Below are 15,509 nucleotides of genomic sequence, written 5' to 3' on the forward strand. Positions count from 1 at the left end.
ATCAGTTACTGTATTTACACAAAGGGGATTATCAGTTACTGTATTTACACTGAGGAGATTATCAGTTGCTGTATTTACACAAAGGGGATTATCAGTTACTGTATTTACACTGAGGAGATTACCAGTTGCTGTATTTACACTGAGGGGATTATCAGTTCCTTTCTTTGCTCTGAGGAGATAATCAGTTGCTATATTTACACTGAGGGGATTATCAGTTGCTGTATTGACACTGAGGGGATTATCAGTTACTGTATTTACACTGAGGGGATCATCAGTTACTGTATTAACACTGAGGAGATTATCAGTTACTTTATTTACACTGAGGGGATTATCAGTTCCTGTATTTACACTGAGGGGATTATCAGTTACTGTATTTACACTGAGGGGATCATCAGTTACTGTATTTACACTGAGGGAATTATCAGTTACTGTATTTACACAAAGGGGATTATCAGTTACTGTATTTACATTGAGGGAATCATCAGTTACTGTATTAACACTGGGGGGATTATCAGTTACTGTATTAACACTGAGGGGATTATCAGTTACTGTATTTACACTGCGGGGATTACCTGTTACTGTTTTTACACGGAGGGGATTATCAGTTACTGTATTTACACTGAGAGGATTATCCGTGCCTGTATTTACACTGCGGGGATTATCAGTTCCTGTATTTACACTGAGGGGATTACGAGTTGCTGTATTTACACTGAGGGGACTATCAGTTCCTGTATTTACACTAAGTGGATTATCAATTACTGTATTTACACTGAGGTTATTATCAGTTCCTGTATTTGCACTGAGGGGATTATGAGTTGCTGTATTTACACTGAGGGGATTATCAGTTACTGTATTTACACTGAGGGGATTATCAGTTACTGTATTTACAATGAGGGGATTATCAGTTAGTGTAAACACACTGAGGGGTTTATCAGTTGCTGCATTTACACTGAGATGATTATCAGGTCCTGTATTTACACTGAGGGGATTAACAGTTGCTGTATTTGCACTGAGGTGATTATCAGTTGCTGTATTTACACTGAGGGGATCATCAGTAACTGTATTTACACTGAGGGGATCATCAGTAACTGTATTTACACTGAGGGGATCAACAGTTACTGTATTTACAATGAGGGGATTATCAGTTAGTGTAAACACACTGAGGGGTTTATCAGTTACTGCATTTACACTGAGATGATTATCAGGTCCTGTATTTACACTGAGGGGATTAACAGTTGCTGTATTTGCACTGAGGTGATTATCAGTTGCTGTATTTACACTGAGGGGATCATCAGTAACTGTATTTACACTGAGGGGATCATCAGTAACTGTATTTACACTGAGGGGATCAACAGTTACTGTATTTACACTGAGGGGATTAACAGTTAATGTATTTACACTGAGGGGATTATCAGTTACTGTATTTACACTGAGGGGATTATCAGTAACTGTATTTACACTGAGGGGATTAACAGTTACTGTATTTACACTGAGGGGATTATCAGTTGCTGTATTTACACTGAGGGGATCATCAGTAACTTTATTTACACTGAGGGGATCATCAGTTACTGTATTTACACTGAGGTGATTAACGGTTACTGTATTTACACTGAGGGGATTTTCAGTTGCTGTATTTACACTGAGGGGATTATCAGTTGCTGTATTTTAACTGAGGGGATTAACAGTTACTGTATTTACACTGAGGGGATTATTAGTTACTGTATTTACACTGAGGTGATTATCAGTTGCTGTATTTACACTGAGGGGATCATCAGTTACTGTATTTTCACTGAGTGAATTAACAGTTACTGTATTTACACAGAGGGGATTATCAGTTACTGTATTTAAATTGAGGTGATTATCAGTTGCTGTATTTACACTGAGGGGATTATCAGTTACTGTATTTACACTGAGGGGATCATCAGTAACTGTATTTACACTGAGGGGATTATCAGTTACTGTATTTACACTGAGGTGAATATCAGTTGCTGTATTTACACTGAGCGGATTATCAGTCACTCTATTTGCACTGAGTGGATTATCAGTTACTTTATTTACAATGAGGTTATGATCAGTTGCTGTATTTGCACTGAGGGGATTATCATTTACTGTATTTACACTGAGGGGATTATCAGTTACTGTATTTGCACTGAGGGGATTATCAGTTACCGTATTTACAATGAGGGGATTATTAGTTACTGTATTTACACTGAGGGGATTCTCAGTTACTGTATTTACAATGAGGTAATTATCAGTTGCTGTATTTACACTGGGGGGATTATCATTTACTGTATTTACACTGAGGGGATGATCAGTTACTGTATTTGCACTGAGGGGATTATCAGTTGCTGTATTTGCACTGAGGGGATTATCAGTTACTGTATTTACACTGAGGTAATTATCAGTTACTCTATTTACACTGAGGGGATTATCAGTTGCTGTATTTACACTATGGGGATTATCAGTTCCTGTATTTACACTGAGGGGATCATCACTAACTGTATTTGCACTGAGTGGATTCTCAGATACAGTATTTACACTGAGGGGATTATCAGGTACTGTATTTACATTGAGGGGATTAACAGTTACTGTATTTACACTGAGGGGATTATCAGTTCCAGTATTTACACTGAGGGGATCATCAGTAACTGTATTCACACTGAGGGGATTATCAGTTACTGTATTTACACTGAGGGGATCTTCAGTTGCTGTATTTACACTCAGATGATTATCAGTTGCTGTATTTACACTGAGGGGATCATCAGCAACTGTATTCACACTGAGGGGATTATCAGTTACTGTATTTACACTGAGGGGATTATCAGTTCCTGTATTTACACTGAGGGGATCATCAGTAACTGTATTCACACTGAGGGGATTATCAGTTCCTGTATTTACACTGAGGGGATTATCAGTTCCTGTCTTCACACTGAGGGGAATCTCAGTTGCTGTATTTACACTGAGGGGATTATCCGTTACTGTATTTACACTGAGGGGAATCTCAGTTCCTGTATTTACACTGAGAGGATTATCAGTTACTGTATTTACACTGAGGGGATTATCAGTAACTGTATTTACAACGAGGAGATTATCAGCAACTGTATTTACACTGAGGGGATTCTCAGTAACTGTATTTACACTGAGGGGATCATCAGTAACTGTATTTACACTGAGGGGATCATCAGTAACTGTATTTACACTGAGGGTGTCATCAGTTGCTGTATTTACACTGAGGGGATCATCAGTAACTGTATTTACACTGAGGGGATCATCAGTAACTGTATTTACACTGAGGGGATCATCAGTAACTGTATTTACAATGAGGTAATTATCAGTTGCTATATTTACACTGAGGGGATTATTAGTTACTGTATTTACACTGAGTGGATTCTCAGTTACTGTATTTACAATGAGGTAATTATCAGTTGCTGTATTTACACTGAGGGGATTATCAGTAACTGTATTTACACTGAGGGGATCATCAGTAACTGTATTTACACTGAGGGGATCATCAGAAACTGTATTTACAATGAGGTAATTATCAGTTGCTGTATTTACACTGAGGGGATTATTAGTTACTGTATTTACAATGAGGTAATTATCAGTTGCTGTATTTACACTGAGGGGATTATCATTAACTGTATTTACACTGAGGGGATTATCAGTTACTGTATTTGCACTGAGGGGATTATCAGATGCTGTATTTGCACTGAGGGGATTATCAGTTACTGTATTTACACTGAGGGGATTATCAGTTACTGTATTTACACTGAGTGGATCGTCAGTTGCTGTATTTAAACTGAGGGGATTATCAGTTACTGTATTTGCACTGAGTGGATTCTCAGTTACTGTATTTACACTGAGGGGATTATCAGTAACTGTATTTACACTGAGGGGATTCTCAGTAACTGTATTTACACTGAGGGGATCATCAGTAACTGTATTTACACTGAGGGGATTCTCAGTAACTGTATTTACACTGAGGGGATCATCAGTAACTGTATTTACACTGAGGGGATCATCAGTTCCTGTATTTACACTGAGGGTGTCATCAGTTACTGTATTTACACTGAGGGGATTCTCAGTTACAGTATTTACACTGAGGGGATTAACAGTTACTGTATTTACACTGAGGGGATTATCAGATGCTGTATTTACACTGAGGGGATTATCAGTTACTCTATTTACACTGAGGGGATTATCAGTTACTGTATTTAAACTGAGGGGATTATCAGTTACTGTATTTACACTGAGGGGATTATCAGTTACTGTATTTACAGTGAGGGGATTAACAATTACTGTATTTACACTGAGGGGATCATCAGTTACTGTATTTGCACTGAGTGGTTTCTCAAATACAGTATTTACACTGAGGGGATTATCAGTTACTGTATTTACACTGAGGGGATTATCAGTTACTGTATTTACACTGAGGGGATTATCAGTTACTGTATTTACACTGAGGGGATCATCAGTTACTGTATTTACACTGAGGGGATTAACAGTTGCTGTGTTTACACTGAGGGGATCATCAGTTACTGTAATTACACTGAGGGGATTATCAGTTACTGTATTTAAACTGCGGGGATTATCAGTTACTGTATTTACAATGTGGTGATTATCAGTTGCTGTATTTACACTGAGGTGATTATCAGTTACTGTATTTACACTGAGGGGATTATCAGTTACTGTATTTACAATGTGGTGGTTATCAGTTGCTGTACTTACACTGAGGGGATTATCAGTTCCTGTATTTACACTGAGGGGAATCTCAGTTGCTGTATTTACACTGAGGGGATTTTCCGTTACTGTATTTACACTGAGGGGATCATCAGTTGCTGTATTTACACTGAGCGGATCATCAGTTACTGTATTTACACTGAGGGGATTATCAGTAACTGTATTTACACTGAGGGGATTATCAGTTACTGTATTTACACTGAGGGGATTCTCAGTTACTGTATTTACACTGAGGGGATTATCAGTAATTGTATTTACACTGAGGGGATTATCAGTTACTGTATTTACACTAAGGTGATTAAAAGTTCCTGTATTTACACTGAGGCGATTATCAGTTGCTGTATTTACACTGAGGGGATTATCAGTTACTGATTTACCCTGAGGTGATTATCAGTTACTGTATTTACACTGACGGGATTCTCAGTTAATGTATTTATACTGAGGTGATTATCAGTTCCTGAATTTACACTGAGGCGATTATCAGTTACTGTATTTCAACTGAGTGGATTATCAGTTACTGTATTTACACTGAGGGGATTCTCAGTTGCTGTATTTACACTGAGGGGATTATCAGTTGCTGTATTTGCACTGATGTGATTATCAGTTACTGTATTTAAACTGAGGGGATTATCAGTTCCTGTATTTACACTCAGGGGATTATCAGTTACTGTATTTACACTGAGGGGATTATCAGTTACTGTATTTACACTGAGGGGATTATCAGTTCCTGTATTTACACTGAGGTGATTATCAGTTACTGTATTTACACAAAGGGGATTATCAGTTACTGTATTAACACTGAGGGGATTATCAGTTACTGTATTTACACTGAGGGGATTATCAGTTACTTTATTTGCACTGAGGAGATTATCAGTTCCTGTATTTACACAAAGGGGATTATCAGTTACTGTATTGAAACTGAGGGGATTATCAGTTACTGTATTTACACTGAGGGGATTATCAGTTACTGTATTTGCACAAAGGGGATTATCAGTTACTTTATTTGCACTGAGGAGATTATCAGTTACTGCGTTTACACTGAGGCGATTATCAGTTACTGTATTCACACTGTGGGGATTATCAGTTACTCTATTTACACTGAGGGGATTATCAGTTACTGTATTAACACTGGGGGGATTATCAGTTACTGTATTAACACTGAGGGGATTATCATTTGCTCCATTTGCAATGAGGGGATTATCAGTTGCTGTATTTGCACTGAGGGGATTATCAATTACTGTATTTACACAGGGGGGATTATCAATTAATGTATTTACACTGAGGGGTTTATCAGTTACTGTATTTACACTGAGGGGATTATCAGTTACTGTATTTACACTGAGGGGATTATCAATTACTGTATTTACACTGAGGGGATTATCAGTTACTGTATTTAAACTGAGGGGATTATCAGTTGCTGTATTTACACTGAGGGGATTATCAGTTACTGTATTTACACTGAGGGGATTATCAATTACTGTATTTACACAGGGGGGATTATCAATTAATGTATTTACACTGAGGGGATTATCAGTAACTGTATTTACACTGAGGGGATTACCAGTTACTCTATTTATACTGGGGGGATTATCAGTTACTGTATTTAAATTTCGGGGATTATCAGTTACTGTATTTACACTGAGGGGATCTTCAGTAACTGTATTTAAACTTCGGGGATTATCAGTTACTGTATTTACACTGAGGGGATCTTCAGTAACTGTATTTACACTGAGGGGATTATCAGTTACTGAATTTACACTGAGGGGATTATCAGTTACTGTATTTACACTGAGGGGATTATCAGTTGCTGTATTTACACTGAGGGGATTATCAGTTACTGTATTTACACTGCGGGGATTATCAGTTGCTGTTTTTAAAATGAGGGGATTATCAGTTACTGTATTTACACTGAGGGGATTATCAGTTGCTGTATTTGCACTGAGGGGATTATCAGTTGCTGTATTTACACTTAGGGGATTATCAGTTACTGTATTTACTCTGAGGGGATTATCAGTTACTGTATTTACACTGAGGGGATCATCAGTTACTGTATTTACACAAAGGGGATTGTCAGTTACTGTATTTACACTGAGGAGATTATCAGTTGCTGTATTTACACAAAGGGGATTATCAGTTACTGTATTTACACTGAGGGGATTATCAGTGACTGTATTTACACTGAGGGGATCATCAGTTACTGTATTTACACAAAGGGGATTATCAGTTACTGTATTTACACTGAGGAGATTATCAGTTGCTGTATTTACACAAAGGGGATTATCAGTTACTGTATTTACACTGAGGAGATTACCAGTTGCTGTATTTACACTGAGGGGATTATCAGTTCCTTTCTTTGCTCTGAGGAGATAATCAGTTACTTTATTTACACTGAGGGGATTATCAGTTCCTGTATTTACACTGAGGGGATTATCAGTTACTGTATTTACACTGAGGGGATCATCAGTTACTGTATTTACACTGAGGGAATTATCAGTTACTGTATTTACACAAAGGGGATTATCAGTTACTGTATTTACATTGAGGGAATCATCAGTTGCTGTATTAACACTGGGGGGATTATCAGTTACTGTATTAACACTGAGGGGATTATCAGTTACTGTATTTACACTGCGGGGATTACCTGTTACTGTATTTACACGGAGGGGATCATCAGTTACTGTATTTACACTGAGAGGATTATCCGTTCCTGTATTTACACTGCGGGGATTATCAGTTCCTGTATTTACACTGAGGGGATTATGAGTTGCTGTATTTACACTGAGGGGACTATCAGTTCCTGTATTTACACTAAGTGGATTATCAATTACTGTATTTACACTGAGGTTATTATCAGTTCCTGTATTTGCACTGAGGGGATTATGAGTTGCTGTATTTACACTGAGGGGATTATCAGTTACTGTATTTACACTGAGGGGATTATCAGTTACTGTATTTACAATGAGGGGATTATCAGTTAGTGTAAACACACTGAGGGGTTTATCAGTTACTGTATTTACACTGAGATGATTATCAGGTCCTGTATTTACACTGAGGTGATTATGAGTTACTGTATTTACACTGAGGGGATTATGAGTTACTGTACTTACACTGAGGGGATTCTCAGTTCCTGAATTTACACTGAGGGGATTAACAGTTGCTGTATTTACACTGAGGGGATTATCAGTTGCTGTATTTACACTGAGGGGATTATCAGTTACTGTAATTACACTGAGGGGATCATCAGTTACTGTATTTACACTGAGGGGATTATCAGTTATTGTATTTACACTGAGGAGATTATAAGTTACTGTATTTACACTAAGGGGATTATCAGTTACTGTATTTGCACAAAGGGGATTATCAGTTACTTTATTTGCACTGAGGAGATTATCAGTTACTGCGTTTACACTGAGGCGATTATCAGTTACTGTATTCACACTGTGAGGATTATCAGTTACTCTATTTACACTGAGGGGATTATCAGTTACTGTATTAACACTGGGGGGATTATCAGTTACTGTATTAACACTGAGGGGATTATCATTTGCTCCATTTGCAATGAGGGGATTATCAGTTGCTGTATTTGCACTGAGGGGATTATCAATTACTGTATTTACACTGAGGGGTTTATCAGTTACTGTATTTACACTGAGGGGATGATCAGTTACTGTATTTACACTGAGGGGATTATCAATTACTGTATTTACACTGAGGGGATTATCAGTTACTGTATTTACACTGAGGGGATTATCAGTTACCGTATTTAAACTGAGGGGATTATCAGTTACTGTATTTACACTGAGGGGATTATCAGTTACTGTATTTACACTGAGGGGATTATCAATTACTGTATTTACACAGGGGGGATTATCAATTAATGTATTTACACTGAGGGGATTATCAGTAACTGTATTTACACTGAGGGGATTACCAGTTACTCTATTTATACTGGGGGGATTATCAGTTACTGTATTTAAATTTCGGGGATTATCAGTTACTGTATTTACACTGAGGGGATCTTCAGTAACTGTATTTAAACTTCGGGGATTATCAGTTACTGTATTTACACTGAGGGGATCTTCAGTAACTGTATTTACACTGAGGGGATTATCAGTTACTGAATTTACACTGAGGGGATTATCAGTTACTGTATTTACACTGAGGGGATTATCAGTTGCTGTATTTACACTGAGGGGATTATCAGTTACTGTATTTACACTGCGGGGATTATCATTTGCTGTTTTTAAAATGAGGGGATTATCAGTTACTGTATTTACACTGAGGGGATTATCAGTTGCTGTATTTGCACTGAGGGGATTATCAGTTGCTGTATTTGCACTGAGGGGATTATCAGTGACTGTATTTACACAAAGGGGATTATCAGTTACTGTATTTACACTGAGGGGATTATCAGTGACTGTATTTACACTGAGGGGATCATCAGTTAATGTATTTACACCAAGGGGATTGTCAGTTACTGTATTTACACTGAGGAGATTACCAGTTGCTGTATTTGCACTGAGGGGATTATCAGTTGCTGTATTTACACTTAGGGGATTATCAGTTACTGTATTTACTCTGAGGGGATTATCAGTTACTGTATTTACACTGAGGGGATCATCAGTTACTGTATTTACACAAAGGGGATTGTCAGTTACTGTATTTACACTGAGGAGATTACCAGTTGCTGTATTTACACTGAGGGGATTATCAGTTCCTTTCTTTGCTCTGAGGAGATAATCAGTTGCTGTATTTACACTGAGGGGATTATCAGTTGCTGTATTGACACTGAGGGGATTATCAGTTACTGTATTTACACTGAGGGGATCATCAGTTACTGTATTAACACTGAGGGAATTATCAGTTACTGTATTTACACAAAGGGGATTATCAGTTACTGTATTTACATTGAGGGAATCATCAGTTACTGTATTAACACTGGGGGGATTATCAGTTACTGTATTAACACTGAGGGGATTATCAGTTACTGTATTTACACTGCGGGGATTACCTGTTACTGTATTTACACGGAGGGGATTATCAGTTACTGTATTTACACTGAGAGGATTATCCGTTCCTGTATTTACACTGCGGGGATTATCAGTTCCTGTATTTACACTGAGGGGATTATGAGTTGCTGTATTTACACTGAGGGGACTATCAGTTCCTGTATTTACACTAAGTGGATTATCAATTACTGTATTTACACTGAGGTTATTATCAGTTCCTGTATTTGCACTGAGGGGATTATGAGTTGCTGTATTTACACTGAGGGGATTATCAGTTACTGTATTTACACTGAGGGGATTATCAGTTACTGTATTTACAATGAGGGGATTATCAGTTAGTGTAAACACACTGAGGGGTTTATCAGTTACTGTATTTACACTGAGATGATTATCAGGTCCTGTATTTACACTGAGGTGATTATGAGTTACTGTATTTACACTGAGGGGATTATGAGTTACTGTACTTACACTGAGGGGATTCTCAGTTCCTGAATTTACACTGAGGGGATTAACAGTTGCTGTATTTACACTGAGGTGATTATCAGTTGCTGTATTTACACTGAGGGGATCATCAGTAACTGTATTTACACTGAGGGGATCATCAGTAACTGTATTTACACTGAGGGGATTAACAGTTACTGTATTTAGACTGAGGGGATTAACAGTTAATGTATTTACACTGAGGGGATTATCAGTTACTGTATTTACACTGAGGGGATTATCAGTAACTGTATTTACACTGAGGGGATTAACAGTTACTGTATTTACACTGAGGGGATTATCAGTTGCTGTATTTACACTGAGGGGATCATCAGTAACTTTATTTACACTGAGGGGATCATCAGTTACTGTATTTACACTGAGGTGATTAACGGTTACTGTATTTACACTGAGGGGATTATCAGTTGCTGTATTTACACTGAGGGGATTATCAGTTACTGTATTTTAACTGAGGGGATTAACAGTTACTGTATTTACACTGAGGGGATTATTAGTTACTGTATTTACACTGAGGTGATTATCAGTTGCTGTATTTACACTGAGGGGATCATCAGTTACTGTATTTTCACTGAGTGAATTAACAGTTACTGTATTTACACTGAGGGGATTAACAGTTAATGTATTTTCACTGAGGGGATTAACAGTTACTGTATTTACACTGAGGGGATTATCAGTTACTGTATTTAAATTGAGGTGATTATCAGTTGCTGTATTTACACTGAGGGGATTATCAGTTACTGTATTTACACTGAGGGGATCATCAGTAACTGTATTTACACTGAGGGGATTATCAGTTACTTTATTTACACTGAGGTGAATATCAGTTGCTGTATTTACACTGAGGGGATTATCAGTTACTCTATTTGCACTGAGTGGATTATCAGTTACTGCATTTACACTGAGGTGATTATCAGTTGCTATATTTACACTGAGGGGATTATCAGTTACTTTATTTACAATGAGGTTATGATCAGTTGCTGTATTTGCACTGAGGGGATTATCATTTACTGTATTTACACTGAGGGGATTATCAGTTACTGTATTTGCACTGAGGGGATTATCAGTTACCGTATTTACACTGAGGGGATTATTAGTTACTGTATTTACACTGAGGGGATTCTCAGTTACTGTATTTACAATGAGGTAATTATCAGTTGCTGTATTTACACTGAGGGGATTATCAGTTACTGTATTTGCACTGAGGGGATTATCAGTTGCTGTATTTGCACTGAGGGGATTATCAGTTACTATATTTACACTGAGGTAATTATCAGTTACTCTATTTACACTGAGGGGATTATCAGTTGCTGTATTTACACTAAGGGGATTATCAGTTCCTGTATTTACACTGAGGGGATCATCACTAACTGTATTTGCACTGAGTGGATTCTCAGATACAGTATTTACACTGAGGGGATTATCAGATACTGTATTTACATTGAGGGGATTAACAGTTACTGTATTTACACTGAGGGGATTATCAGTTCCTGTATTTACACTGAGGGGATCATCAGTTGCTGTCTTTACACTCAGATGATTATCAGTTGCTGTATTTACACTGAGGGGATCATCAGCAACTGTATTCACACTGAGGGGATTATCAGTTACTGTATTTACACTGAGGGGATTATCAGTTCCTGTATTTACACTGAGGGGATTATCAGTTCCTGTATTCACACTGAGGGGAATCTCAGTTGCTGTATTTACACTGAGGGGATTATCCGTTACTGTATTTACACTGAGGGGAATCTCAGTTCCTGTATTTACACTGAGAGGATTATCAGTTACTCTATTTACACTGAGGGGATTATCAGTAACTGTATTTACACCGAGGGGATTATCATTAACTGTATTTACACTGAGGGGATTCTCAGTAACTGTATTTACACTGAGGGGATCATCAGTAACTGTATTTACACTGAGGGGATCATCAGTAACTGTATTTACACTGAGGGTGTCATCAGTTGCTGTATTTACACTGAGTGGATTCTCAGTTACAGTATTTACACTGAGGGGATAATCAGTTACTGTATTTACACTGAATGGATTATCATTTACTGTATTTACAATGAGGTAATTATCAGTTGCTGTATTTACACTGAGGGGATGATTAGTTACTGTATTTACACTGAGTGGATTCTCAGTTACTGTATTTACAATGAGGTAATTATCAGTTGCTGTATTTACACTGAGGGGATTATCATTAACTGTATTTACACTGAGGGGATTATCAGTTACTGTATTTGCACTGAGGGGATTATCAGATGCTGTATTTGCACTGAGGGGATTATCAGTTACTGTATTTACACTGAGGGGATTATCAGTTACTGTATTTACACTGAGTGGATCGTCAGTTGCTGTATTTAAACTGAGGGGATTATCAGTTACTGTATTTGCACTGAGTGGATTCTCAGTTACTGTATTTACACTGAGGGGATTATCAGTAACTGTATTTACACTGAGGGGATTCTCATTAACTGTATTTACACTGAGGGGATCATCAGTAACTGTATTTACACTGAGGGGATTCTCAGTAACTGTATTTACACTGAGGGGATCATCAGTAACTGTATTTACACTGAGGGGATCATCAGTAACTGTATTTATACTGAGGGTGTCATCAGTTACTGTATTTACACTGAGGGGATTCTCAGTTACAGTATTTACACTGAGGGGATTAACAGTTACTGTATTTACACTGAGGGGATTATCAGATGCTGTATTTGCACTGAGGGGATCATCAGTTACTGTATTTACACTGAGGGGATCATCAGTTACTGTATTTAGACTGAGGGGATTATCAGTTCCTGTATTTACACTGAGGGGATTATCAGTTACTCTATTTACACTGAGGGGATTATCAGTTACTGTATTTACACTGAGGGGATTATCAGTTGCTGTATTTACACTGAGGGGATTATCAGTTACTGTATTTACACTGAGGGGATTATCAGTAACTGTATTTGCACTGAGGGGATTAACAGTTACTGTATTTACACTGAGGGGATCATCAGTTACTGTATTTACACTGAGGTGATTAACGGTTACTGTATTTACACTGAGGGGATTATCAGTTGCTGTATTTACACTGAGGGGATTATCAGTTACTGTATTTTAACTGAGGGGATTAACAGTTACTGTATTTACACTGAGGGGATTATTAGTTACTGTATTTACACTGAGGTGATTATCAGTTGCTGTATTTGCACTGAGGGGATCATCAGTTACTGTATTTTCACTGAGTGAATTAACAGTTACTGTATTTACACTGAGGGGATTAATAGTTAATGTATTTTCACTGAGGGGATTAACAGTTACTGTATTTACACTGAGGGGATTATCAGTTACTGTATTTAAATTGAGGTGATTATCAGTTGCTGTATTTACACTGAGGGGATTATCAGTTACTGTATTTACACTGAGGGGATCATCAGTAACTGTATTTACACTGAGGGGATTATCAGTTACTTTATTTACACTGAGGTGAATATCAGTTGCTGTATTTACACTGAGGGGATTATCAGTTACTCTATTTGCACTGAGTGGATTATCAGTTACTGCATTTACACTGAGGTGATTATCAGTTGCTGTATTTACACTGAGGGGATTATCAGTTACTTTATTTACAATGAGGTTATGATCAGTTGCTGTATTTGCACTGAGGGGATTATCATTTACTGTATTTACACTGAGGGGATTATCAGTTACTGTATTTGCACTGAGGGGATTATCAGTTACCGTATTTAAACTGAGGGGATTATTAGTTACTGTATTTACACTGAGGGGATTCTCAGTTACTGTATTTACAATGAGGTAATTATCAGTTGCTGTATTTACACTGGGGGGATTATCATTTACTGTATTTACACTGAGGGGATGATCAGTTACTGTATTTGCACTGAGGGGATTATCAGTTGCTGTATTTGCACTGAGGGGATTATCAGTTACTATATTTACACTGATTTAATTATCAGTTACTCTATTTACACTGAGGGGATTATCAGTTCCTGTATTTACACTGAGGGGATCATCACTAACTGTATTTGCACTGAGTGGATTCTCAGATACAGTATTTACACTGAGGGGATTATCAGATACTGTATTTACATTGAGGGGATTAACAGTTACTGTATTTACACTGAGGGGATTATCAGTTCCTGTATTTACACTGAGGGGATCATCAGTAACTGTATTCACACTGAGGGGATTATCAGTTACTGTATTTACACTGAGGGGATCATCAGTTGCTGTATTTACACTCAGATGATTATCAGTTGCTGTATTTACACTGAGGGGATCATCAGCAACTGTATTCACACTGAGGGGATTATCAGTTACTGTATTTACACTGAGGGGATTATCAGTTCCTGTATTTACACTGAGGGGATCATCAGTAACTGTATTCACACTGAGGGGATTATCAGTTCCTGTATTTACACTGAGGGGATTATCAGTTCCTGTATTCACACTGAGGGGAATCTCAGTTGCTGTATTTACACTGAGGGTATTATCCGTTACTGTATTTACACTGAGGGGAATCTCAGTTCCTGTATTTACACTGAGAGGATTATCAGTTACTCTATTTACACTGAGGGGATTATCAGTAACTGTATTTACACCGAGGGGATTATCAGTAACTGTATTTACACTGAGGGGATTCTCAGTAACTGTATTTACACTGAGGGGATCATCAGTAACTGTATTTACACTGAGGGGATCATCAGTAACTGTATTTACACTGAGGGTGTCATCAGTTGCTGTATTTACACTGAGGGGATTCTCAGTTACAGTATTTACACTGAGGGGATAATCAGTTACTGTATTTACACTGATTGGATTCTCATTTACTGTATTTACAATGAGGTAATTATCAGTTGCTGTATTTACACTGAGGGGATTATTAGTTACTGTATTTACACTGAGTGGATTCTCAGTTACTGTATTTACAATGAGGTAATTATCAGTTGCTGTATTGACACTGAGGGGATTATCATTAACTGTATTTACACTGAGGGGATTAACAGTTACTGTATTTGCACTGAGGGGATTATCAGATGCTGTATTTGCACTGAGGGGATTATCAGTTACTGTATTTACACTGAGGGGATTATCAGTTACTGTATTTACACTGAGTGGATCGTCAGTTGCTGTATTTAAACTGAGGGGATTATCAGTTACTGTATTTGCACTGAGTGGATTCTCAGTTACTGTATTTACACTGAGGGGATTATCAGTAACTGTATTTACACTGAGGGGATT

At 37.6% G+C, this 15,509-nt stretch overlaps 1 protein-coding gene across 1 annotated transcript in view; it reads right to left on the bottom strand.

The window, feature by feature from the left end:
• LOC137309551 (mucin-2-like) overlaps positions 1-15,509 on the bottom strand; it is a 165,151-nt gene that overhangs the window by 64,472 nt on the left and 85,170 nt on the right. Inside the window, exons 13-15 of the mRNA XM_067977696.1 lie at positions 9,752-9,907; positions 7,382-7,537; positions 573-728 (exon numbers count right to left, since the gene is read on the bottom strand). Coding sequence (XP_067833797.1) covers positions 573-728; positions 7,382-7,537; positions 9,752-9,907 — 468 coding nt within the window. The remainder of the gene's footprint in view (positions 1-572; positions 729-7,381; positions 7,538-9,751; positions 9,908-15,509) is intronic.

Source organism: Heptranchias perlo, unplaced genomic scaffold (genome assembly GCF_035084215.1).
Source record: "Heptranchias perlo isolate sHepPer1 unplaced genomic scaffold, sHepPer1.hap1 HAP1_SCAFFOLD_168, whole genome shotgun sequence".
Taxonomy (NCBI): Eukaryota; Metazoa; Chordata; class Chondrichthyes; order Hexanchiformes; family Hexanchidae; genus Heptranchias; species Heptranchias perlo.